Source organism: Arachis ipaensis, chromosome B08 (assembly GCF_000816755.2).
Source record: "Arachis ipaensis cultivar K30076 chromosome B08, Araip1.1, whole genome shotgun sequence".
Taxonomy (NCBI): Eukaryota; Viridiplantae; Streptophyta; class Magnoliopsida; order Fabales; family Fabaceae; genus Arachis; species Arachis ipaensis.
In genome coordinates, this window is record NC_029792.2 from 35,264,602 (window position 1) to 35,289,412 (window position 24,811).

A 24,811-nucleotide genomic window follows, 5' to 3' on the forward strand; every position below is an offset into this window, starting at 1 on the left:
TCCCTCTAGTGTCATCCTGGTGTTAATCGCCCAGAATGGCATCCATTCTGGCGTTTAACGCCCAAAATCCTACCTTTTTGGGCGTTAAACGCCCAGCCAGGTACCCTGACTGGCGTTTAAACGCCAGTTTTCCTTCTTCACTGGGCGTTTTGAACGCCCAGCTTTTCTGTTTGATTCCTCTGCTGAATGTTCTGAATCTTCAATTCTCTGTATTATTGACTTGAAAAGACATAGTTTTGAAAATATTTTTGAATTTTTGATGATGAGAAACAATAAAAATGCAACTAAGATCAAATAAACAATGCATGCAGGACACCAAACTTAAAAATTTTCATATAAGAGACACTAACAAATTGAGAATGCATATGAGAAACAACAAAACACACAAAACAAGAGAATTTAAAGATCAGAGCAATGAAATCATCAAGAACAACTTGAAGATCAATGAAGAACATATTGCATATTTTTGAAAAATGCAAGAAGAATGCAATTGACACCAAACTTAAAAATTGATACTAGACTCAAACAAGAAACATAAAATATTTTTTGTTTTTTTTTTATTTTATACGTCCAAGTAATACCTTACGTGAGTAAGGGTCGATCCCACGGAGACTGTCGGCTTGAAGCAAGCTATGGTCACCTTGTAAATCTCAGTCAGGCGAATTCAGATGGTAATGGAAAATTGATAATTAAAAGATAAATAAAACATAAAATAAGGATAGAGATACTTATGTAATTCTTTGGTTGGAATTTCATATAAGCGTATGAAGATGCTTTGTTCCTCCTGAACATCTGCTTTCCTATTTCCTTCTTCCAATCATTCATACTCCTTTCCATGGCAAGCTTTATGTTGGGCATCACCGTTGTCAATGGCTACTTCCCATCCTCTCAGTGAAAACATTCCAAATGCGCTGTCACCGCACGGCTAATCATCTGTCGGTTCTCGATCATGCTGGAATAGGATCCATTGATCCTTTTGCGTCTGTCACACGCCCAACAATCGTGAGTTTGAAGCTCGTCACAGTTATCCCTTTCTAGATCCTACTCAGAATACCACAGACAAGGTTTAGACGTTCCGGATCTCAAGAATGGCCGCCAATAATTCTAGCCTATACCACGAAGGTTCCAATCTTATATTAGAAACCCAAGAGATACGCATTCAAGTCATTGCTAGTAGAACAGAGGTGGTTGTCAGACACATGTTCATAGGTGAGAATGATGATGGGTGTCATGGATCATCACATTCATCAAGTTGAAGAACGAATGAATATCTTGGAGAAGAAATAGACTTGAGTTGAATAGAAAAACAATAGTATTTGGTATTAATTCATGAAGAACAGCAGAGCTCCACACCTTAATCTATGGTGTGTAGAAACTCCACCGTTGAGAATACATAAGAACAAAAGGTCTAGGCATGGCCAAATGGCCAGCCTCCCAAACGTGATCAAAGGATCAAAAGATAATCCAAAGATGAAAATACAATAGTAAAAGGTCCTATTTATAGAGAACTAGTAGCATAGGGTTTACAGAAATCAGTAATTAATGCAGAAATCTTCTTCCGGGCCCACCTGGTATGTGCTTGGGCTGAGCATTGAAGCTTTCATGTGTAGAGACTTTTCTTGGAGTTAAACGCCAGCTTTTGTGCCAGTTTGGGCGTTTAACTCCAGCTTTTGTGCCAGTTTTGGAGTTAAACGCCAGAATTCTTGAGCTGTCTTGGAATGCCTGTTTGGGCCATCAAATCTTGGGAAAAGTATGGACTATTATATATTTCTGGAAAGCCCAGGATGTCTACTTTCCAACTCAATTAAGAGCGCACCAATTGGGCTTTCGTAGCTCCAGAAAATCCTCTTCGACTGCAGAGAGGTCAGAATCCAATAGCATCTGCAGTCTTTTTTCAGCCTCTGAATCAGATTTTTGCTCAGGTCCCTCAATTTCAGCCAAAAAATATCTGAAATCACAGAAAAACACACAAACTCATAGTAAAGTCCAGAAGAGTGATTTTTATTTAAAAACTAATAAAAATATAATAAAAACTAATAAAAATATACTAAAAACGTACTAAAAACAATGCTTAAAAGCGTATAAATTATCCGCTCATCAAGTTGCTATACAAGCAACTAAAAGAGTGTCAACAGTCGGCAACACTACAAAAAGGAAGTTTAAAAGCCCACAGGCTGGGCTATCTACACAAAACATTTACATAATCAGGGAAGATCCGAAGGCTTCTCGGCAGCACGAGGTGAAAGAGGGCGAGTCTGAATGGGCACAGCATCCACAGTCTCATCATCCCGATTTAAGATTTGACAGTCAGGTTCTGACACGGGATGACCGGCCTCAGCTGAAGGAGCTGAAGAAGTCAGCACCACAGAGGCTTTGGCAGCAAGCACAGAGGGAGGTTCAACATCATCGTCATCAGGGTCGTCAGGGACAATCTTGCCATCCTTTACAACATTGTCCAGGCTGAAGAGAGTAAGGTCGACCTCGGGAGCAAGAAATCGAACTTGCTCCTTCAGGTTCTCTTAAGCAGCATTTACGCTGCCTACAAGGTAACCCTGGAGCTCAGCATAATCAACCCGGGCGGACTCCAACTCCTCCCTGAGACGCATCACTTCCCTGTAGGCCGTAACATAACTATCCTTATGCCTCAATGTTGTATCTTCAGCCAACCTCACCGAAGCCGCCAAGGCAACAGAACTAGCCTTTTCGGTCTCCAACTCCTTCTCCAGCTTGGTCACTTTCACTTGGAGCTCCTCCTTCAAACCCTTCATACGGTTGAACTCTTGCTTAGCCTCCTCCATAAAAGCTTTGGTAGCATGAAGAGGGAGGTGTTAGGCAGTTCGGTACAAGGCAGCTCCCATATGCGCCATCTTGACGCTACTCCGAGTAATAAAATCCAAGTGGCGAAGGAGAGAGACATCGTCGGTAGGAATGGTACCGTAAGGACCAATCTGCTGATCGACAAACTCAACCGCGTCAAAGTCAGGGGCATCAAGGTTGAAAGGCTCAGTTGTTTTTTGTTTTTTGTTTGGAGGAGCACCAGAAGTAGCGACATAAACTTAAGAAGGATCAACCAAACGAACCCGGGGAGTAGGGATTACCTTCCTCACCCCCGGTGAGCTCGGTACGGCTTCGACTAAACCTGAGATGATCCCTCACCGACTGCCTTAGCCGAGACGTTTTGAGCTGTAATAGCCTTCCTTGCCCTCTTAAAGGCCTTCATGGATTTATTATTCTTAATCATCTCTGCAAACAAAACACAACAGTGGGAAACCAAGTTATGAATCAGAAAAGAGCTTACAAGAGATACAATCGAAAAAACAATCAAAACAAAAAAATTGACCACTACCCAGCTCAGCTCGGAGGAGAGAGGGGTTGGCTAAAAATTTCTTGGTGTCGAGATGGGGAGGCTGCCCCCAGTTTTCTTCCAGCACAATCACAAAAGCTTGCTCAGCCTCATCTAACATCTCCCACGTATATTTAGATACCATTACATTCTTTTGCCATTCCAAAGGAAAGGCAGGCTCATCATTTTCATCCAGAAAAAAGGGCCGAGCTCCTTCAACAGCTCGGACCCTAAAAAAGTAATTCTTGAAGTCATGGAAAGATTCATCAAACATGGAGAAAACCTTTTTTCCCTAGGAAGCTCGGAAAGAAACCCAAGCGGCTTTCTTCTTAACCACCCCAGGCTTTGTCAAAACAAAGAGATAAAAGAAGAGGGATTGTGAAGCAGGGATACCGAACTCATGACACAACAACTGAAAGATTTTTATAAAACCCCAAGAATTGGGGTGAAGTTGGGATAGAGCTACATTACAGGACCAAAATAGGTTGGTCTCAAAAGAGGAAAAAGGAAGAGTGATATTCATTTGACTAAAAAAGAAGTCGTAGGCATAGAAAAAGGGGCGCTCTCCAGTAATTCGGGTAGAAAAGCAGATCCTCTCCTCAGAGTTTAGAGATACAAGCTCATAGTTCTTTTCATCACCACCATTACCACAAATCCTATGAAATTGCCTAAGTTGCTGACAAAACTCAGAGTCAACCAACGAAACACATAGAAGAACCATGGAATCCACCCAATCAGCCATGCCCTCAGGGACTTAGGAAGACGTCTCAACAATATTTTTGTGAGAAGACATGAGGCCAACTAATCCTACAACAAGAAAAGAAGATCGGATTACTAAAAAATATCTCGGACAAAAGACAAAACAACTCAGCCAACATAATTCAGCGTAGTATAAACAATAAAAAAAACCCCAGGATCCACACCAAAGATCTAGGGGCATCCTTTGGAGGCAGGCACAGAACAAGGACTTAGGAAAACCCACAAGCTCATACCTTGATAGCGACCCCTTTCGACTAAAACGACACTTTGAATAAAAGGCCATGAGCCACGGGTAAAACCATCAGAATAAACTACCCTCCAGACCCACAGTCCCAGTTCAGTCAACAAACGAAGCAACCAAATAAATATTTCAAGAAGAAGTCATCAAAGACACAGCCTTTTTCAAGAATAATAAAAAATAGAAGTTATCTTTTGCAAAATTTGTCAAAGGAGCAACCTTTCGAGAAAGCAAGTGGGTTCGTGCATATCACAGAAGAAGAAAAATAAAATGACAATAAGCAAGAAGATGCACGAAGATTCAAACTTTCTAAAGTCAAAAAAGGCACAATGCAAGCGACGAGGAAAGTAAGAAAGAACCAACCTGGAAAATGGGAGAAAACCCTAAAGAAAGGCTGAGAGCAGAAGCAACAGAAAGTAGAGCCACCTCTCGAACAGAAAGCCTCACAGAAGTAGAAAATGGAAGATGAAATCTAGAGTCGCCCTTTTCACAATAAGGAAAGCACTAATAAACTCCAAGATACGACACAGGGAAGAAATACGAAACCCACAAATTTCAGAAAACAGAAAGAGAGAAAGAAAGGGGAAGTAACGGAGAAGAGAAACCGTTTTTTGGAGTGTGAAATTCAAAAATAAAGAGGCTGAGAGAAACGGGGTAATTAAAAACCAACTAATGAGGATATTAAACTCCTTGCGTATTCCCAAGGCTAAAGAGCGCTAATGTCAAAGCGCGCGCTCTTAAGAAGCAAAAGAAAACGTTCCATATTCAAAAAGATAACGCTACAAAGATGAAATCGACAAGATGCTCGAGTTCGGCTTCACCAGAGAAGGATCGAAGTCTTAAGAACTAGGACTCGACCTCAAAAAGAAAGACCGAGCTCGAGCAGGGGCACTGTTCATACCCTGGCTCAAGCTATTCGACCCAGGATGTTCAGTAACAAGGCGACCGACCCCTTTAGGTCAGACTATCCGACCTCTTCTCAAAGAGCTTGGCCAAATCGACAGGAAAGCCCAAAGAAGGGCCCAAAATCAAGGAACATGACCCAAATCCTAAGGCAGTCCAAGCCTATAGAGAGAAGGGCGGTTCCCTTGAAGATAAGCTGACCTTGCCCAAAGATAAGATAAGATAAAGATAACTAACTTATCTTATCTAAAAAGGTCACTCCACACTACTATAAATACACTGGAGCACCCAGGTATAACTCATACTCTGATTTTACTAAAAACCTGTTTAATACCCATGCTAACTTAAGCATCGGAGTCTCTTGCAGGTACCCCCCACCCTCCGGTGACCAAGGATCAACAGTGCAGCCAGTCCAACAAGTTGGACACGACAGCTCCAGCCGCCACCCACCAGCCGAACACGTCATCTCCGACCAGTACAGAAGATCTCGTCCGAGATCGACCTACAGTTTCAGGTAACCCTCGGAACAAGCATCTATATTAGGGGTGTATATAAAATTCAGTGAAGACAAATTTGCCTTGATTGACTCTAAATAATGATCAGGTCTATTTTTAAAATTTTTACTCGATCTTAGATCTGGTGAAATCATGGATATTACTTTCGGGCCACTCTAAAATTGGATCTAGATCAGGTGAAATCTGGATCTTGATAAACTTTATGTAAAAAATTATAATACATTTATTTATAAAGAAGAAAAAACATACTTGTTAATTATTACCGAAAAGTTGAATTCATATTTGAATTTAAATTTGTCTATAAATTCTAATTTCATATTTTTTTTTATCTATTTCTCAATTCAACAAATGTGATTAAAAATAAAATAATAAATTTATAATTAATATAATATAATAATAGAATTAATTTAATATATATATTAGTCTTTTTAAAGTGTACTAGATAAAACTGGGTTCGTCTTGATCCAGACCCAACTTCAAATAATAATGGAACCGATTTTTAAAATTCATATCAATTCTATACCTAGTAAAATCACATCAAAATAGCTCCAAAATATTTGAATTCGACCTGAATCTTTGAGCCGATCCGAAATATGTACGCCTCTAATTTCATAGTTGAGTACAATATACACGATGGGTCATTTTGAAGGATAGTATCTCTTTGAGTCTAATGTTTAAAAAAAGAAATCACATTTTTAACAGTTNNGAGTCATGGAGAAGGAGAGATTAGTAGCCTACGATACTAGGCCAACTCTTAGTTGGCAAGAAAATACTTAAAAAGCTAAGTCTTAAGTCTTAACTATCTAAAGAATTAATAATTCATATTACATGAGTAATAAAATAAAAAGTAAAAACTCATTATAGTTTGATTTCATTTCCATAAAATTAATTCTAAGAATTCTAATTCTAACTCTATATGTTACTCAAAATCAAAATATGGAAATTAGCATTGAGAGTTCCAACTTCAAAGGAAACCAAACAAAATAAAAAAAAATGTTAAATGACCAATATTTTTAGTAAAAAAATAAAAAAATAATTAATTAATGTTATTTATATAAAAAAATATTAATTACTTAATATTTTTTTCTATAACCTTTTAATTTTTTTACTAGGGCTAATTGACTGAAGACTCAAGAGAGTCTATTGTAAGCGGTCAACTCAACAACTTCATCCAAAATTAAAATCTATCTACCGAAGCATTCTCTGCTAAATAAGTTGTGTTACGGACTCACACAGTCCAGCCCGATTATCTGGCGGGTCGGGAACACCGCTCCGACCCAAACCCAAACCATCCTCCATGATAGGAAATTCGACGGGTCGGTCCCCCGCGCTCGGCCCGAAGTACGCGCAACTTGCCACTACACGGCTCAAGTCACCGCGCCCAGCAAACCGGTCGGGTCGGTATCCTCGGGGCAGCACCCGAAGCCCCGACCCGAAGTCCGAAACGACCTACTCCTCCCACATGGACTAGGACAGCTCACGGAAGCTTCTTAGCCAGTGGGCTAGGTCATTTATGGGCCCACCCAGCACAGTATATAAGAGGAGAGGTCAGCTCTCCCCCCAAGGTACGCACTATCTTACCTAATTTGGCCATCACATCGTACAGACACTGACTTGATCGTCAGAGTGTCCTTGCAGGTGGCCGTCTCCCTTTGTCCACATCACCTCTGGCGTCGCCAGCCTTCAACCCACATTTCGATTCCCGCTCCAAGTCACGCCGAGGCCTCACCCTCTCGTTCTCTCTTCGATACCCGACTCGACTAGGCCCCGATAATCCCAAGTACCAAACATTGACGTCGTCTGTGGGGAACCTGGAGCAGACATGGAGCAATTTCCCACGTTGGAGGAACTTTGCGAAGGAGGAGGGGCTCGCCTGAGTAGGGCGAGTTTGACGGCCCGTGCCGCCGAACAGCCACGATCCTCCATTCAGCCAAACCAACCAATCTACACCAAGACCCCTGAAAGGCATCCCTTCGGAGGGACGGGAGCCGACAGCGCCAAGATCATGCAGGAAGTTAGACACAGAGTACAAAACCTTGAAAGGGAGCTGATCCCACGGAGACGCTAGCCGGTCCCGCACCCGCTCCTCTCCCCGAAGATACGAGAACAGAGAAAAGAGCTTGACAAAGCGCGAAGATGAAGCACATACGCAGGCGACCTCACGACCTACCCAAGGTAGGTCTGAAAGCCACGGGGAATCCCAAAAGGGAAAAGCCAAAACACGGCTGGAACCCGTCATCATGGGGGCCACCCCCTTCCACCCGTCGATCCTCAAGGTCCGGCTTCCAAGAAATTTCGACAAGCCAACGGACATGAGGTATGATGGGACTAAGGACCCCCAAGAGCACCTCACAGCATTTTAAGCAAGAATGAATTTGGAAGGGGTAGGCGACGCGGTTAGATGCCGAGCATTTCCCGTAACGCTGGCCGGCCCAACAATACGATGGTTTAACGCGCTCCCGCAAGGATCCATCACGGCCTTTGCGGACATTTCCCAAAGCTTCCTGGCCCGGTTCACGACACGCATAGCCAAGGCGAAACATCCAATGAACTTGCTGGGGGTTACCCAAAAACCCGGGGAGCCGACCAGGAAGTTCCTGGATAGGTTCAACGACGAATGCTTAGAAATCGAAGGCCTCACGGACTTGGTTGCCAGCCTCTGCCTAATAAACGGCCTACTAAACGAGGACTTTAGAAAACAACTCACCACCAAGCCTGTCTAGACCATGCGGGAAATTCAAAGCGTGGCTAAGGAATACATCAATGATGAGGAGGTGAGTTAGGTTGTAGCAGCCAACAAATGGCAGCTCTTGAACCCCTCAGTTCGCCAGACCCCCCAAGTCGACAGGTATAAAGAAACTCCCAGGGACGGAACCTTGGCCAAGCAAACCCCACGAGTAGGGAGATTCACGAACTACATGCCACTCACGGTGCCCATAGTAGAAGACTACCAGCAAATTGTGGATAAGGGAATCCTATCCAAGACTAGACCATTGAAAGAGAGAACAGGAGGCAACAAAAGCCTTTACTGTGACTATCATAAGGGGTTCGGTCACAAGACCCAGGATTGCTTCGATCTCAAAGATGCTTTAGAACAGGCCATCTGAGAAGGAAAGTTGAGCGAGTTCTCACAACCCCCAACTTTCGTGGTCAACGTCGTGGTCAGACGTGACAACCCCTCCAAATCTAAGTCAGCAGCAAAAAAGGATATTCGGGTCCTATCCATCTCAACATGAGGTACCGTCGCCCCAAGCAGAGGACCTCCCCTGATATCCTTTGGCCCAGAAGATCAATGGTTCCACGATCTTCCCGAAAATCCCCCCATGGTGATCACAGCGATGATCGGCGCAGGATTAGTTAGACGAATTCTCGTTGATACAGGAGCCGACTCCAACATCCTGTTCAGGAATGTATTTGACGCCATGGGACTCAAGGAGTCGGACCTCAAGAATCACCAACACGGGGTCATGGGGCTAGGAGATAACTACATAAAGCTCGACGGGACGATCTTTCTCTCAATTTGTCTAGGAGCCAGTGACACCAGGAGGTCGGTTATGGCGGACTTCGTAGTCCTCAAAGACTCCACAGCCTACAACATCATTCTGGGGAGAAAGGCCATCAACGAGTTCTCAGCCGTAATATGTACCAAATTTCTAACAATGAAATTCGTAACGGACAAGGGAACCGTTGGCACTATTAGGGGAGACTTAAAAGCGGCGGTCGCCTGTGACAATGCCAGTCTCTCCCTAAGGAGAGAGTCCAAGAAGGCAGTCGGCGTATTCTTAGCAGACCTGGATGTAAGGATGGAGGACAAGCCGAGGCCAGAACCAAAGGGGGACATGAAAAAGTTCCAGATCGGAGAATCAACAGAACAGTTTACCTTCGCAAATAGAAACCTGCCTCACAAATTCAAAGGACCCCTCATGGAGGTTGTAAGGGCAAACAGCGACCTTTTCGCATGGACACCGTCAGACATGCCGGGCTTGGATCCCGAAGTCATGTCCCGCCGGCTAGCCGTCAAACTAGACGCCAAACCAGTAGCCCAACAATGAAGAAAGATGTCTCAAGAAAGGGCTAATGAGGTCGCCAAACAAACAGCTGGGCTACTGACATTAGGATTTTTGCCAGTAAAGAATTTTATAAAAACATTCGCGTTGTAGATATAGTCTCTAAACCGACGGAAATCCCTTTGTACAAACGTTTTGGTTGTCACAAGTAACAAATCCCTTTGAAATTGATAACCGAGTATTCAAACCTCGGGTCGTCTTCTCAAGGAATTGCAGGGAGGTGTTCTTATTATTGGTTATGAGTCTTGTAAATTGGGGGTTTTGAAAGTAAGGAAGCAGTATGTTGAATGATAAGAAAAATAAATAATAATAATAATAAAATAAACTCTTGGCGAGGTATTAGAAATTGGAAGTCCAGACTTAGTTATCCTTATCAATAATAATGAAAGTTGAATCTTAATTCCACTTAGTCAACCTTTACTAAAGTAAAGGAAAGTCAAGGGATTAATTAGTTTGATCTTCGAATCCTATTTATTTCCTAAGAAAAGATTGGGATTATTGAAGTTCAATTCAATTGGCAAGATAACAATTATCAATTATGCTGTTGAATTGGATAACTCCTGAGTTACTGATTTCTTAACCAAAACCAAGAATGTAAAAAGCTAAATATAAATCACAAATCTGAAAATACCTCAATTGCATTAATAAAGAAAATCATAACACGAAAGCCATAAGCCAATTATTCAAAAGATAAATATCAATTAAAGTACTAAGGTGAATAAAAATGGAAACAAAATTAAACAGAAAAGAACATTAAACCTGGGATCGAGAGTCACTCCTAAAACTAAGAGAAGTCCTAAATCCTAATCCTAAGAGAGAGAGAGAGAGGAGAGAACCTCTCTCTCTAAAACTACGTCTAAAACATAAAAAGTGAATTATGAGAGCCTCCTTATGAATGGATGCATTCCCCCACTTTATAGCTTCTAATCTGTGTTTTCTGGGCCGTAAACTGGGTCAGAAACAGCCCAGAATTCGCTGGTCCTGAATTCAACCACGCTGGATTTCCGTCACTGCGATGCGGCCGCATAGATCACGCGGTTGCGTCACCTAGCGTCAGAGAAACTATAGCATATTATTATATATCAAATCAAAGCCCCAGACGTTAGCTTCCCAATGCAACTGGAACCGCGTCATTTGGACCTCTGTAGCTAAAGTTATAGCCGTTTGAGTGCGAAGAGGTCAGGCTGGACAGCTTAGCAATTTCTCCAACTTCTTGTATTCCTTCCACTTTTGCATGCTTCCTTTCCATCCTCCAAGCCATTCCTGCCCTATAATCTCTGAAAACACTTAACACACATATCAAGGCATCTAATGGTAATAAGAGAGGATTAATAATAAGCAAATATAAGATCAAAGAAGCATGTTTTCAATCAAAACACATAGTTAGGAAGAAAATATAAAACCATGCAAATAGTATGAATAAGTGGGTAAAGAGTTAATAAAAACCACTCAATTGAGTACAAGATAAACCATAAAATAGTGGTTTATCAACCTCCCCACACTTAAACACTAGCATGTCCTCATGCTAAGCTCAAGAGAAGCTATAAAGATGAAGAGGAATGGTATGAAATGCAACCTATGAATGCAACTAAATGCTAAATGCTTTTACTTACTTGGTTAAGAGTAAATAAGTTCTCCAAGACAAATACAAATTAATTTCTACTAATTCAAATCATACAATAAAAAGCAAGTGAACTTGTAAGAAGACAGCTCATGAAAGCAGGGAACATAGAATTTAAGCGTTGAACCCTCACTGGAAGTGTATATCACTCTAATCTCTCAATTGTATAGGGTAATTCACTCTAGTCTTCTCTAATCATGCTTTCTAAAACTTTGTTCTTTATCTAACCAATCAACAAAATTTAGTATACCAATGCAAACATCATGAGGTCTTTTCAAGGTTGTAATGGGGCTAAGGTAAGGGTAAAGATATATATATATAAGGCTAAGTGAGCTAACAAATTGAATCCTTGACTAGTCTAAGATCTCACCTAACATATACATACTTTATACAATTTTAAAATACTGTACCTAACTACCCAAATTTTTCCCACTTGTATTACATGCTCATGTATCAAACTTATTTTTGAATTTTATCCCATGTGCATTGATTCTTTTTATTTTGCATTTGGGGTAATATATTTTTTTTTTCATTTTTTCTTTTCTTCTTCTTCGCTCTTTTTTTTTATTTTTTTTATTTTTGTATCCCCTTATTTAATTACTTAATATATTTTTCTTTAATGCACATGGTAATTTAATTATTTTGGTTTCACATGAGCATGCTTCCCAAATTTTCAAATAACTTATTCAATTTAATTCCCTACTTTTTCATATCATCCCATATTCGCATAAAATTCCCCACACTTAAATTATACACAATATCTATCTTCTAAACCATGTTCCAGTATAATATTTCTTCGAACAAGTGTAACATTAAATTTTATTCAATTAGTGAAATTTTCTAAAAGGTTTCTTGAAAAAGAAAATATTACTTCAACCAAGTAGTAACTAAATGCATAAAATCAAATAAACATGCAATTAAATATGCAAATGTAACAATTAACAAAGAAAATAAAATATTGGTGTTTGAGACAGGAAAGTACTAACCCATGGAGATCGGTATCGACCTCCCCACACTTAAAGATTGCACTGTCCTCGATGCATACTGAGATGTGCAGGTGGACGGGTTGTTTCAACTGTTGCTTTTCTCTAAGGATTGTGCAGATGGACTTGTCTGTCTCCCCATGTAAACGTCTTCCGGTTCTCTTCCTGGTGGCCATCCTAAAAGAAAAAGGGAAGAAAGGTAACCCAATAATAGAGATAAGAAAATAAATGAAGTATGGTTGGGTTAATACCGAATGAAAAAGGTCTCATTTACATGGAAGCTTCAACATGTACGTGAGAAAAAAATAGAAGCCATGGCATACCAATGGTGCAAAATTTGCAACAATGGGGAAGAGTGTGGGTAATGAAAATATCAATATAAGTACATGTCAATGCAAGAGGAGTACAAGTATCATAAAAATTAGCATTGATTTAAATAATGTTATCCAATCAGAATAAAACAAGTCATAAGCACCAAGATAATACCAGAAAAGATATAACAGTTGAATAAGAACATTTGAACACCAATAATTTTAGAAAAATAAAAATATGCACAAAATTAAAATACAATGAATGAAAGTATGTAAATAAATAAAATAAAATAAAAGATAAGAAGAATGAGAAGGGAAAGAAATAAAGTAAGAAAGAAAGAAGAAAGAAGAAAAGATAGAAGAAATTAGGATTGGGAAAGAAAAATAAGATAATTGGCACTAATCTGGATAGGTTGTGCGACGCTGGCGACGCGGACGCGTGGGTCATGCGATCGCGTGGCCTGATTTGTGCGATTGGCGCGAGTGCAGCCTCGCATTCGCACAACTCTCTGTTTGAGATGTATTTTTGCAAAAAATCTGGGTGACGCGGTCGCGTGGTTGACGCGATCGCGTGGATGGCCTATTTCCAATATGACGCGGACGTGTGGGTGACGTGTTCGCGTGGGAGGGCTTGGGCTTCCAACACGAGTCCAGCCCCATTCCAGCTTAACCTTTAGCCATCCACCCTTGTGACGTCGATTTACATGGCACGCGGCCGCGTGGGTGACGCGGTCGCGTGGGAGGCCAAAGTTCCCATGTGACGCGGACGCGTCGGCGACGCAGTCGCGTGGGTCGATTTGTGCCACTGGCACGCCTCCAGCCACACTCCAGCGTGACTCTCTGTTCGTTTTTATTTTCTCCCCTCTCCTTGCGACGCGGATGCGTCGCTGATGCGGTTGCGTCGCGTGGCATTTTTTTTTAATCTGAAAAGAAAATGCAGAATGCAGTGTTAATATGAATGTGATGCAAAACTCCAGGTTCAATAAAATTAAATAAAACTCAAAAACAAATAAAACTAAATAAAAATGAAAAAGGAACTATCATACCACGGTGGGTTGTCTCCCACCTAGCACTTTTAGTTATTGTCCTTAAGTTGGACATTTGGGGAATCCTTTGTTATGGTGGCTTGTGCTTGAACTCATCCAGGAATCTCCACCAATGTTTATGATTCCAATGTCCTCCGGGATCCCAAACTAGGCGCAGAAAGCCTTCAAGTAAGTTAAAGCATGTGACAAGGCCCCAAGAGTGCTGATTTCTAGATTGGATTCCGGGGTCCCAAATCTTGCTTTTGCACCCGTCTTCTTGTTGATCATCATGATTCCATCCGGGTGGTAGGCAATCTGAATTCTCTCTAAAGCGGCTAAACAACTTCCTAGACCCATTCAGTGGAGCTTTACACCAACCTTTACATTTAAACTTTAAGCTTTCAACCATAATGAACCTTGCAGGACAATTCTTACCACTGACCATTTTCCTCTTACTCTTAATGCCACAAAGAGCTCTAAGTTGACCATCCGTCTCCAGTAGCCCATATTCAAGTGGGATTAGAAAGCTAAGGGATATGAATTTTACCCACTTGAATGTTGTGAAGGATGATGGCAACTTAGGGGGAGGGGTCTCCAATAACTTTGGCAAGGTGATTTCAAGCTCCACTCCCTTGTGCTCTTTGACTACTTCCACCTCTTTGCAAGCTTCTTCAATTTCAACCTCTTCCTCTTGGTAGCTTTCTTCCAATTCAATTTCTTCTTCATTGCTCACCAAGGGCATGGGAGGTTGTACTTCTTCTTCTTTAATCTCCATCTCTTGATCAACCTCTACAAAGTCTTCAACCATGATCTGCCTTGGAGGTTGTACGCTCTCTTCAACATCAACATCAAACACCATGGAAGGAGGCTCTGTGACTGGACTTTCCAATGGAGGTACAGCATCTCTTAAGTCTGCAACCACTTCTTCCTTTTTAATAATTGTTGCTTTGTCCAGTTGTTTAAGGATGAAATCGTACTCATCCTCGATGATTTCCTTTCCATGACAACTCCTTTCAACTACTCCTTTATCTTCAAGGGTCTCTCCTACCTTTACCCGTAAGGCCTCCTCTAGCTCCTTATGAAGTATGGATTCGCGAAGATGATTCCTTTTTTCTGTTCCATATCAATATCATAATTGGGATCATCTTGCTCTTGGATTGATAGATGTGGGTGCTCTTCTATGGAGGGTGGTGATGGGATGAAAAGATCATTATGTGGTTGAAAAGGAAGTGCACCAGAGCTTGAGGGTTGGATTTTGGAGGTAGAGAGTTGGTTCATGCGGGATATAAGATTTTGGAGTGTAGAGGTGAGACCAATGATGTTAGAGATGAGTATATTGTTATCCAATGGAGGTTGGGGTGGATCTATGTATGGCTCATTCGGTTCATAGGGTGGTTGGTATGGTGGATGTGGGTTAGGGTCATATGGAGGTGAATGGCGGTAGTTGGCTTGTGAGTGTGGTGGTTCAAAGTTGTGTTGAGGAAAGGGTTCATAGGCATATGATGGTGGTTGTTGATAGTCCATTGGAGGTGGTTATTGCCATAAGGGTTGATCAAATCCTTGTGGTTCCTCCCATCTTTGATTGTTCCAACCTGGATGCCTATTCTCATTGTAATTTCTTCTTCCTACAACATAATTGTAACCAGACTCATAGCCAAAGGGGTGAGAGTTCATAGTAGTAAATAAAAATTAAAAATGAAAATAAAAATAAATTTAAATTAAAAGTTTATTTAAATTTTGAATTTGAAAATTAAATTTTGACATTTGAAATTTGATTTTTGAAATAAGATAAGATAAGATAAAAATTTTAAAAATAAAAATCTGAAATTTTTTTTTTCGAAAAAAAATTAATTAAAAATATTTTTAAATTTAATGAGGAAAGAGAAAAACAATAAAATGACACCAAATTTCAAATTTTTAGATCAAAACGAAGAAAACAACTAAGAATAGCTTGAAGGTCAAGATGAATGTGAAGAACAACTTGAAGATCAAGATGAACACTAAGAACAAATTTTTGAAAAATTTTTTTTAATAACTAAATAAAAACAAATAACCTTTTAATTTATGGAAAAGCAAAAATAAAAACAAAAATAAAAACAAATAAACAAGCAAAAATCAAAAAAATATTTACAATAACCAATAATAAGGCACACGTTTGCAATTTCCCGGCAACGGCGCCATTTTGACGTTAGGATTTTTGCCAGTAAAGAATTTCATAAAAACATTCGCGTTGTAGATATAGTCTCTAAACCGACGGAAATCCCTTCGTACAAACGTTTTGGTTGTCACAAGTAACAAACCCCTTTGAAATTGATAACTGAGTATTCAAACCTCGGGTCGTCTTCTCAAGGAATTGCAGGGAGGTGTTCTTATTATTGGTTATGAGTCTTGTAAATTGGGGGTTTTGAAAGTAAGGAAGCAGTATGTTGAATGATAAGAAAAATAAATAATAATAATAAAATAAACTCTTGGCGAGGTATTAGAAATTGGAAGTCTAGACTTAGTTTCCTAAGAAAAGATTGGGATTATTGAAGTTCAATTCAATTGGCAAGATAACAATTATCAATTATGCTGTTGAATTGGATAACTCCTGAGTTATTGATTTCTTAACCAAAACCAAGAATGTAAAATGCTAAATATAAATCACAAATCTGAAAATACCTCAATTGCATTAATAAAGAAAATCATAACATGAAAGCCATAAGCCAATTATTCAAAAGATAAATATCAATTAAAGTACTAAGGTGAATAAAAATGGAAACGAAATTAAACAGAAAAGAACATTAAACCTGGGATCGAGAGTCACTCCTAAAACTAAGAGAAGTCCTAAATCCTAATCCTAAGAGAGAGAGAGAGGAGAGAACCTCTCTCTCTAAAACTACGTCTAAAACATAAAAAGTGAATTATGAGAGCCTCCTAATGAATAGATGCATTCCCCTACTTTATAGCCTCTAATCTGTGTTTTCTGGGCCGCAAACTGGGTCAGAAACAGCCCAGAATTCGCTGGTCCTGAATTCAACCACGCTGGATTTCCGTCACTACGACGCGGCCGCATGGATCACGCGGTCGCGTCACCTAGCGTCAGGGAAACTATATCATATTATTATATATCAAATCGAAGCCCCGGACGTTAGCTTCCCAATGCAACTGGAACCGCGTCATTTGGACCTCTGTAGCTAAAGTTATAGCTGTTTGAGTGCGAAGAGGTCAGGCTGGACAGCTTAGCAATTTCTCCAACTTCTTGTATTCCTTCCACTTTTGCATGCTTCCTTTCCATCCTCCAAGCCATTCCTGCCCTATAATCTCTGAAAACACTTAACACACATATCAAGGCATCTAATGGTAATAAGAGAGGATTAATAATAAGCAAATATAAGATCAAAGAAGCATGTTTTTAATCAAAACACATAGTTAGGAAGAAAATATAAAACCATGCAAATAGTATGAATAAGTGGGTAAAGAGTTAATAAAAACCACTCAATTGAGTACAAGATAAACCATAAAATAGTGATTTATCAGCTACTAGAAGCTGGGTTCATCGAAGAACTCGAGTACTCGACATGGCTGTCCAACATCGTCCTCGTTAAAAAAGCCAACGAGAGGTGGAGAATGTGTGTCGACTATTCCAATTTAAACAAGGCATGCCCTAAAGACTCTTTTTCCCTCCCCAACATCGACACCATGGGGGACTCGGCGGTAGGGTATCGTTTTCTCAGCTTCATGGATGCGTACTCCAGCTATTACCAGATCCCGATGCACCAGTCTGATGAAGACAAAATGGCGTTCATAACGCCATGAGGCACCTATTGCTACAAAGTAATGCCATTCGGACTGAAGAACGCAGGAGCCACCTACCAAATACTAATGAACAAAGTCTTCTATGACCTTATCGGCAAGACGGTAGAGGTTTATGTCGACGACATCTTGGTGAAAACAGTAGAACCAAGCAACCTTATAGACGACCTCCAAGCTGTCTTCAAAGCACTAAGAAAATTCAAGATGAGGCTCAACCCACTCAAATGCGCATTTGCCATGGAGGCCGGAAATTCCTAGGCTTCATGATAACACAAAGAGGGGTAGAGGCCAACCCAGACAAATGCGAAGCCATCCTCAAAATGACAAGCCCAGGGTGCGTCAAGGATGTGCAGCGACTCACTGGGAAGCTCACGAATCTATCCCGGTTCCTCGGGGCCTCAGCAGAAAGGGCCATCCCATTCTTCAACCTAATGAAGAAAGGAATCGCCTTTGAGTGGACCCTGGCATGCGAAGAAGCGTTCAGCCATTTCAAAAAGATACTCTTAAAACCTCCCATGCTCAGCAAACCCAGAGAAGGAGAACCTCTGTACTTATACCTGGCGGTGACCACACAAGCCATGGCGGCAGTCCTCGTCTGGGAAGAAAACAAAACTCAATGCCCAATATACTTTATCAGCAAAGTACTCCAAGGGGCGGAGTTGAAATACACCAAGTTGAAAAAATTGGCTTACGCCCTACTAACCTCATCTAGAAGGCTAAAGCAGTACTTCCAAGGGCACGCAATCATTCTGAGAACCAACCAGGCCATTCAGTAAGTCCTCTAGAAACCCCACCTCGCGGGGAGAATGATGGCATGGGTAGTAGAGCTGTCCCAATATGACTTACAATACGAGCCCAGGTAGGCAATCAAAGCCCAGACAATGGCAGATTTCCTGGTGAAGGTCGCAGGAGAAGCACCCGACATACTGAACACACGGTGGAAGCTCCACGTTGACGGAGCATCCAACCAAACATTCGGAGGGACTGGGATCATTCTCGAGAACTCGGCAAGAGTAGCTTACGAGTAGTCGATCAAGTTCGATTTCTCAGTCTCCAACAACCAGGCAGAATACGAAGCATTGATAGGAGGGTTAATCCTAGCTAAAGAGGTCGGAGCGTTAAGGATAGAAGTTAGTAGTGACTCCCAGATCGTCACATCCCAAGTAAACGGAAGCTACCAGGCAAGGGACACACTAGTACAAAAATACTTAGAAAAGGTAAAAGAACTATGCAAAAGCTTCGAGGAAGTCGTAATCCAGCATGTTCCTAGAGAAAGAAACGCTCGGGCAGACCTCCTCTCCAAGCTAGCGAGCACCAAACCTGGGACGGGGAACAGGTCTCTAATCCAAGGGCTGGCAACTGAACCAGCAATCATCTTATGCGCAACCTAGCCACCAAGCCCTCCCTCATGGATAGACCATATCCTCCGATATTTGGAGCATGGCGAAGCACCCCAGAACGAGAAGGAAGCACAAGCCACCAGGAGGGAAGCCCCCAAATATGTGATCATACAAGGACAGTTATACAAGCGAGGGCTCCACCAACCCCTATCAAATGTCTACGCCTTGACCAGACGGACTACGTCCTAAGCGAAGTCCACGAGGGGGTGTTGTGGTCACCATATTAGAGGAAGGTCGTTGGCGAGGAAGATCATCCGATCAGGGTATTACTGGCCCACAATGATGTCGGACGCCCAGGAGTTCGTCAGGAAATGCAAAAAATGCCAAGAAAATGCCAACTTCCACAAAGCTCCACCTGAAGAACTCAGTCTGATGATGGCGCCCCGACCTTTCGTCCAATGGGGAGTCGACCTCTTAGGGCCATTCCCACCTGGGCCAGAACAAGTAAAATACTTGATAGTAGCCATAGACTACTACACCAAATGGGTGGAAGCTGAACCACTAGCTAGAATATCTTCAGCAAATTGCCAAAAATTCATGTTGAGGCAAGTAGTCACCAGATTCGGAATCCCAAAAACTGTCATATCAGATAATGGGACACAATTCACCGACAAGAAGTTCAAAGAATTCCTCTCAGGACTAGGAATCAAGCAAAGGTTCTCTTCAGTTGAGCACCCCCAAAGCAACGGCCAGGTAGAAGCAGCCAACAAAGTCATCTTAAAAGGGCTAAAGAAACGACTTGAAGGGAAGAAGGGCTCATGGGAAGACGAGCTAGCCTCAATCTTATGGTCTTAGAGAACTCTCCCCTAATCATCCACCAGCGAAACCCTCTTCCGACTCACATACGGGGTCGATGCAGTCATCCCAGTCGAAATAGGGGAGCCGAGTCCAAGATTACTTCTCGGAGGAGGAAGCGAGGTAGTCGAGAAAGACCTGGTTGACGAAACAAGACAGATGGCACACCTGACAGAGATAGTAATCAAGAAAAGGATAGCCCTAAGGTACAACGGCAAAATACTAAAAATAAGCCTCGGGGAAGGCGACCTGGTCTTACGATGCAACGACATAAAACCGCCAACCCCGGGAGAAGGCAAGTTGGCCGCAAACTGGGAAGGACCTTACAGGGTAAGAGAAGTCCTCGGCAAGGGCGCATACAAGCTAGAGAGGTTGGATGGAAACAAGGTACCGAGGACATTGAACATGGCAAACCTAAAAAGGTTTTACTCATAAGAAAAAGCGACCTCACGGCCTGACGACCCCGCCACCTCCACTTTAATTTTCCTGCCATATTTTTCTCCTTTTTCTTTACTTTTATTTCTTTTAATTATGTATTACATCATTCCTTTGTTTTAAGTTCTACATATGCATAAACAATAACCTTGTCTTTTGTAAGATATAGCCAATACGGCAAAATGACAAAAACGACGAGCGGTCGACCTAACAAAAATCCGGGACTGATCACCCCCGGGAACCGAAGGGACCCAAAGCTAAAACGCACAACTTAAAAAGCAACAAGCGACAAAAATGGCAAATAGCATAAAACGGTAAACCAAACATCAAAGAAGGCCACGACGGCCCGGATAAGCAAAACAATAAAGAAAGTAAAGCCACAACGGCCCGAGCAAGCAAACAATAACAAACAAAAATGGCTTAGTCAAAATAAAGTGCCAAAGTATTCATTACAATCAAAAAGCGCCTCAAACAAGCCCAAAGGTAAAAGCAATAAATTACAAGAAGCAATGCAAGGAATACAAAAGCTGAAAGAGGTATCCATCTCAAGGCTTGAGGATATCAACGATCCTCCCGTTCTCAACCGTCTTGAGATCCCCAACCTGAGAAAGATCGAGGTCGGGAGCCAGCACAGCCACCTGAAGCTTAATCCCCCCCTCGGTCAGCTTCACGGCCTCCCAGGCCCCCTTTGCAATCTCCTTGTTTTTCTTCTTCAGGGTGGCTATCTCCTGATGAGCAGTCGTTGTCGAGCTCTCCACCAACTTCAGTTTCTCTCCAAATCCTTGTCCTTCTTCTCAGCAGCGGCAATCTCAGCACAAGAAGTATTCAAATTTTTCATCAAGGTGAAGGTCCGCTCCACCAGCCTATTGATCTCTTTGGCATCCTCCTCAGCCTTCTCCTCCCGCTCAGTTAACTTTGTCTTCAAACAATCCTTCCGAGACCTCGAATCCGTCAGATCCTTCTGGGAGTTCCGAAGCTTCCCTTCCAAGACATGAATATTTCCCAAGACAGGTTCCACCTTCTTGGCAATAGCGGCAGCTCGGAGAAGACTGCGATAGATCCACCTCGCCTGACCTGCAAGGTCGGCATCCTGGAAGAACTCTTTAGTACCAGGAAGCAATTGGGACTCAATGAAACCCCCAGCATCGAAGTTCTTCTCCATAACAGAAAGGCCCCCCCGAGTCCCGCTTTCTCTTCTTCGGGTTGCCAACGACCTGCAGGTCGTCATCACTAGACCCCAGATCCTCCTCCCCAAAAAGAACCTCCTCCTCCACACCTGGGTTCCTCGGGGCATTTTCAGGAGGGACCTCAGCCGTCTCCGCCTGACCTTGGTCAGCCCCGTTAACCCGACCACTACCTTCCTCGGCATCCTCCTGGCCATGACTAGCTGAAGGAGTCACCGAGGAGTCCTCACCACCCTCATCACCCTCTTGAATGAGGTTCATTAACTCAGCCAGGGTAGTCTTTCCGCCAGCCATGGAAACTGCAAGCAAAAAGCAAAGCTGTGAGCAATAGAAAAGTAAAACACTAAACAAAAATACAAGAAAAATAAAGAACTCACCAACATACGACCGACCGGTCTCCCGATCCCCCATAACCATATGAGGATTAAGATTTTTCTCGCCAAAAATGGCCAACAAGATGTCGGCAATGTACTAGCTGAAGGAGTCACCGAGGAGTCCTCACCACCCTCATCACCCTCTTGAATGAGGTTCATTAACTCAGCCAGGGTAGTCTTTCCGCCAGCCATGGAAACTGCAAGCAAAAAGCAAAGCTGTGAGCAATAGAAAAGTAAAACACTAAACAAAAATACAAGAAAAATAAAGAACTCACCAACATACGACCGACCGGCCTCCCGGTCCCCCATAACCATACGAGGGTTAAGATTTTTCTCGCCAAAAATTGCCAACAAGATATCGGCGAGATTACGATCTTCCGAGCTCAACCAATCATAGGATATTTTTATTAAGTAATCGGATCCCGCCCCAAAGCTCCAATAAGTCGGGATCCGCCTTTCTCCCTCGGCAGTAAGCCTGAAGGGTTGATGACCCTCAATTGGTCTGACCTTGAAAAAAGTAGACTTAAAATCATGAAAGGAGTCCTCAAAAAGGCCAAAGATCCTGCGACTTTGTTGAGCCCTAAAGGACATATACCCCTTTTTCGTCTTTCCTTCTCGAGAAGGGTTCGTAAGAAGGAAAAGGTAGAGGAAAACGTTCACAGAGATCGGAAGCTCTAGATACTCAGAAACCATCTCGAAGCATCGAATGGCAGCCCAGCTGTTCGGATGCAGTTGCGACGGAGCAACATCACAACGGTTTAGCAAAACCATGACAAAGGGAGAAAAAGGTAAACGAACTCCCAACTTGGTACAATGCTTCCTCGGGGCCACCTCCACACAAGAGCCCAGCTTGGCGCAGATCCTGGAGGCTCTCCCGGGTGACCTTGGAGGGGGTGTCCTTCACATCGGAAGTAACCCAGGCATAATGGTCAATGAAATCGGCTAGCGGCCGCTGAGCCAGGTTCGGAAATACGGGGCGCTCGGCTATACCTACAACGGGGGCACCACTTAGTCAGAACGGGAGGTCGGGAACCCTTAAAGCAGTAAAAACAAGCTACAACTCCCTAAAACCACCTCCTGGACACCCCTACGCTAACCCAAAACTTAAGCTAAACCCAGAAAAAACCCAGTGGCACCCCCTCTAAAGGAAGAAGCAGCAAAAAGCAAAAGAAACCCAGACATTCACAAAAAACGCACGAAAACACCAAGGAAAACCAGATAGCAAGAAAAACTGTAACAACGTACCAAGAAATGTAGAATCTGTAAAAGTTGAAGGAAGAATCCAAAGGATCGAAGCAGCAGTAAAAGCGGGGAAGAGAATAGAAGCAGCAGCAGTGCGAGAAAATAAAAGAAAAAGAAAAGAAGAATAGAGTTATGAGGGAGTTGTAAAATAAAAAGAGGACAAAAGGCGTAACCGCCGAGGAGGAGCACCAAAAGGCAAGGGCACATTCGCCATTTCACGCGAATTTCAAATCATAAAATGATGGGCATTTAATGCCTAGCGCAGAAGTCAAGGAGGCAGCATCCAGGGAGAGGCGAGATGACTACGCGTGGGGAACACGAACGGCATCAGCGAGCTCCCGAGAAGAGGGATACGTCCCGACTCGGCGAGTAAGTCAAATGCGCCCAGCCACGAGCTTCAAACCTCACGACTGGCGCGTTGGGGGTACTGTTACGGACTCACACGGTCCAGCCCGATTACCCGACGGGTCAGGAACACCGCTCCGATCCAAGCCCGAACCATCCTTTATGATAGGAAAACCCGACGGGTCGGTCCCCCACGCCCGGCCCGAAGTACGCGCGACTTGCCACTACACGGTTCAAATCACCGTGCCCAGCAAACTGGTCGGGTCGGTATCCTCGGGGCAGCACCCGAAGTCCCGATCCGAAATCCGGAACGACCTGCTCCTCCCACGTGGACTAGGACAGCTCACAGAAGTTTCTTGGCCAGTTGGCTAGGTCATTTATGGACCCACCCAGCACAGTATATAAGAGGAGAGGCCAGCTCTCCCTCAAGGTACGCACTATCTTACCTAATTTGGCCATCACATCGTACAGACACTGACTTGATCGTCGGAATGTTCTTGTAGGTGGTCGTCCCCCTTCGTCCACATCACCCCCGGCGTCGCCAGCCTTCAACCCACGTTCCGACTCCCGCTCCAAGTCACGTCAAGGCCTCACCCTCTCGTTCTCTCTTCGATACCCGACTCGACTAGGACCCCATAATCCCAGGTACCGAACAAGTTGTTTATGAGAATAGATAACCCAATCAAAATGAGCCAGAAAGAGAAACGATCAAATAGTGTTGACTTGAAGACTTTAACGAATTGACTTGACCCAGAATCATGTGTAGCCGGCTAATGACTCAGTCACTATAATTTGACTATCAATAAAAAATATAGCGCAGTTGTTACATTTGATAGAACACAAAATCTTGCAACATCATTTTATCTAAAACTGGGCGCTATTGAATAAGCAGCATCTTGCAGGGATCTCGTGTTCGAATTCCATGTTTTTTGTTTAAATCTTCCATACCATCTTTCAAAAAAATAAATTAAAAAAAAACGCACACACACAGACACTAATACCAAGAGGCCGTTAGAGTTACCACAGATCCAGATATGGAGGGTCCTTGGAAGAAGCCATGGGTGATTTTGATGGAAGGAATAGTATTGATTCAATTATTCGGTAGGAATAATGGGTGCTTTACGGAAGAGAAGAGGTCTTTGCTTGATTTCAAGGCTTCTTATTCCAATTATGCTTTGTTGCCTTCTTGGGTGAATGATAGTCCAAAGAGCAACTGTTGTGAATGGGAGCGTGTAACTTGTGATCCCTTCTCTGGCCACGTCACCCATCTCTCTCTGGAATCTGTAAATAGAAACTCCGGTCGAACCGGTTGGGGTGGATGCCTTGATAATACAAATTCAAGCAGCTTAAATGGGTCTTTATTCTTATCTTTCAAGTATCTGAGATATCTTAGTCTGTCTGCTAATTGTTTTGATGGCTTCATTTGGGAGAGAGGTATATACACTAATATAAAAATGTCATATTTGCGTTTATACA

At 42.5% G+C, this 24,811-nt stretch overlaps 2 protein-coding genes across 2 annotated transcripts in view; both read left to right on the forward strand.

Moving 5' to 3' along the window:
• LOC107610922 lies at positions 8,128 to 8,481 on the forward strand. The gene has a single exon (XM_016312901.1). The coding sequence runs from the start codon at positions 8,128 to 8,130 to the stop codon at positions 8,479 to 8,481; it is 354 nt and encodes a 117-aa protein (XP_016168387.1).
• The window catches only part of LOC107610923 (probably inactive leucine-rich repeat receptor-like protein kinase At3g28040), a 2,414-nt gene continuing 1,972 nt past the window's right edge, over positions 24,370 to 24,811 (forward strand). Inside the window, exon 1 of the mRNA XM_016312902.1 lies at positions 24,370 to 24,769. Within this exon, the coding sequence (XP_016168388.1) occupies positions 24,370 to 24,769 (400 nt within the window). The remainder of the gene's footprint in view (positions 24,770 to 24,811) is intronic.

Bases quoted from the DNA above. Each gene is read 5' to 3' on its own strand.
- LOC107610922 (XM_016312901.1), top strand. From the start codon at position 8,128: ATGAATTTGGAAGGGGTAGGCGACGCGGTTAGATGCCGAGCATTTCCC.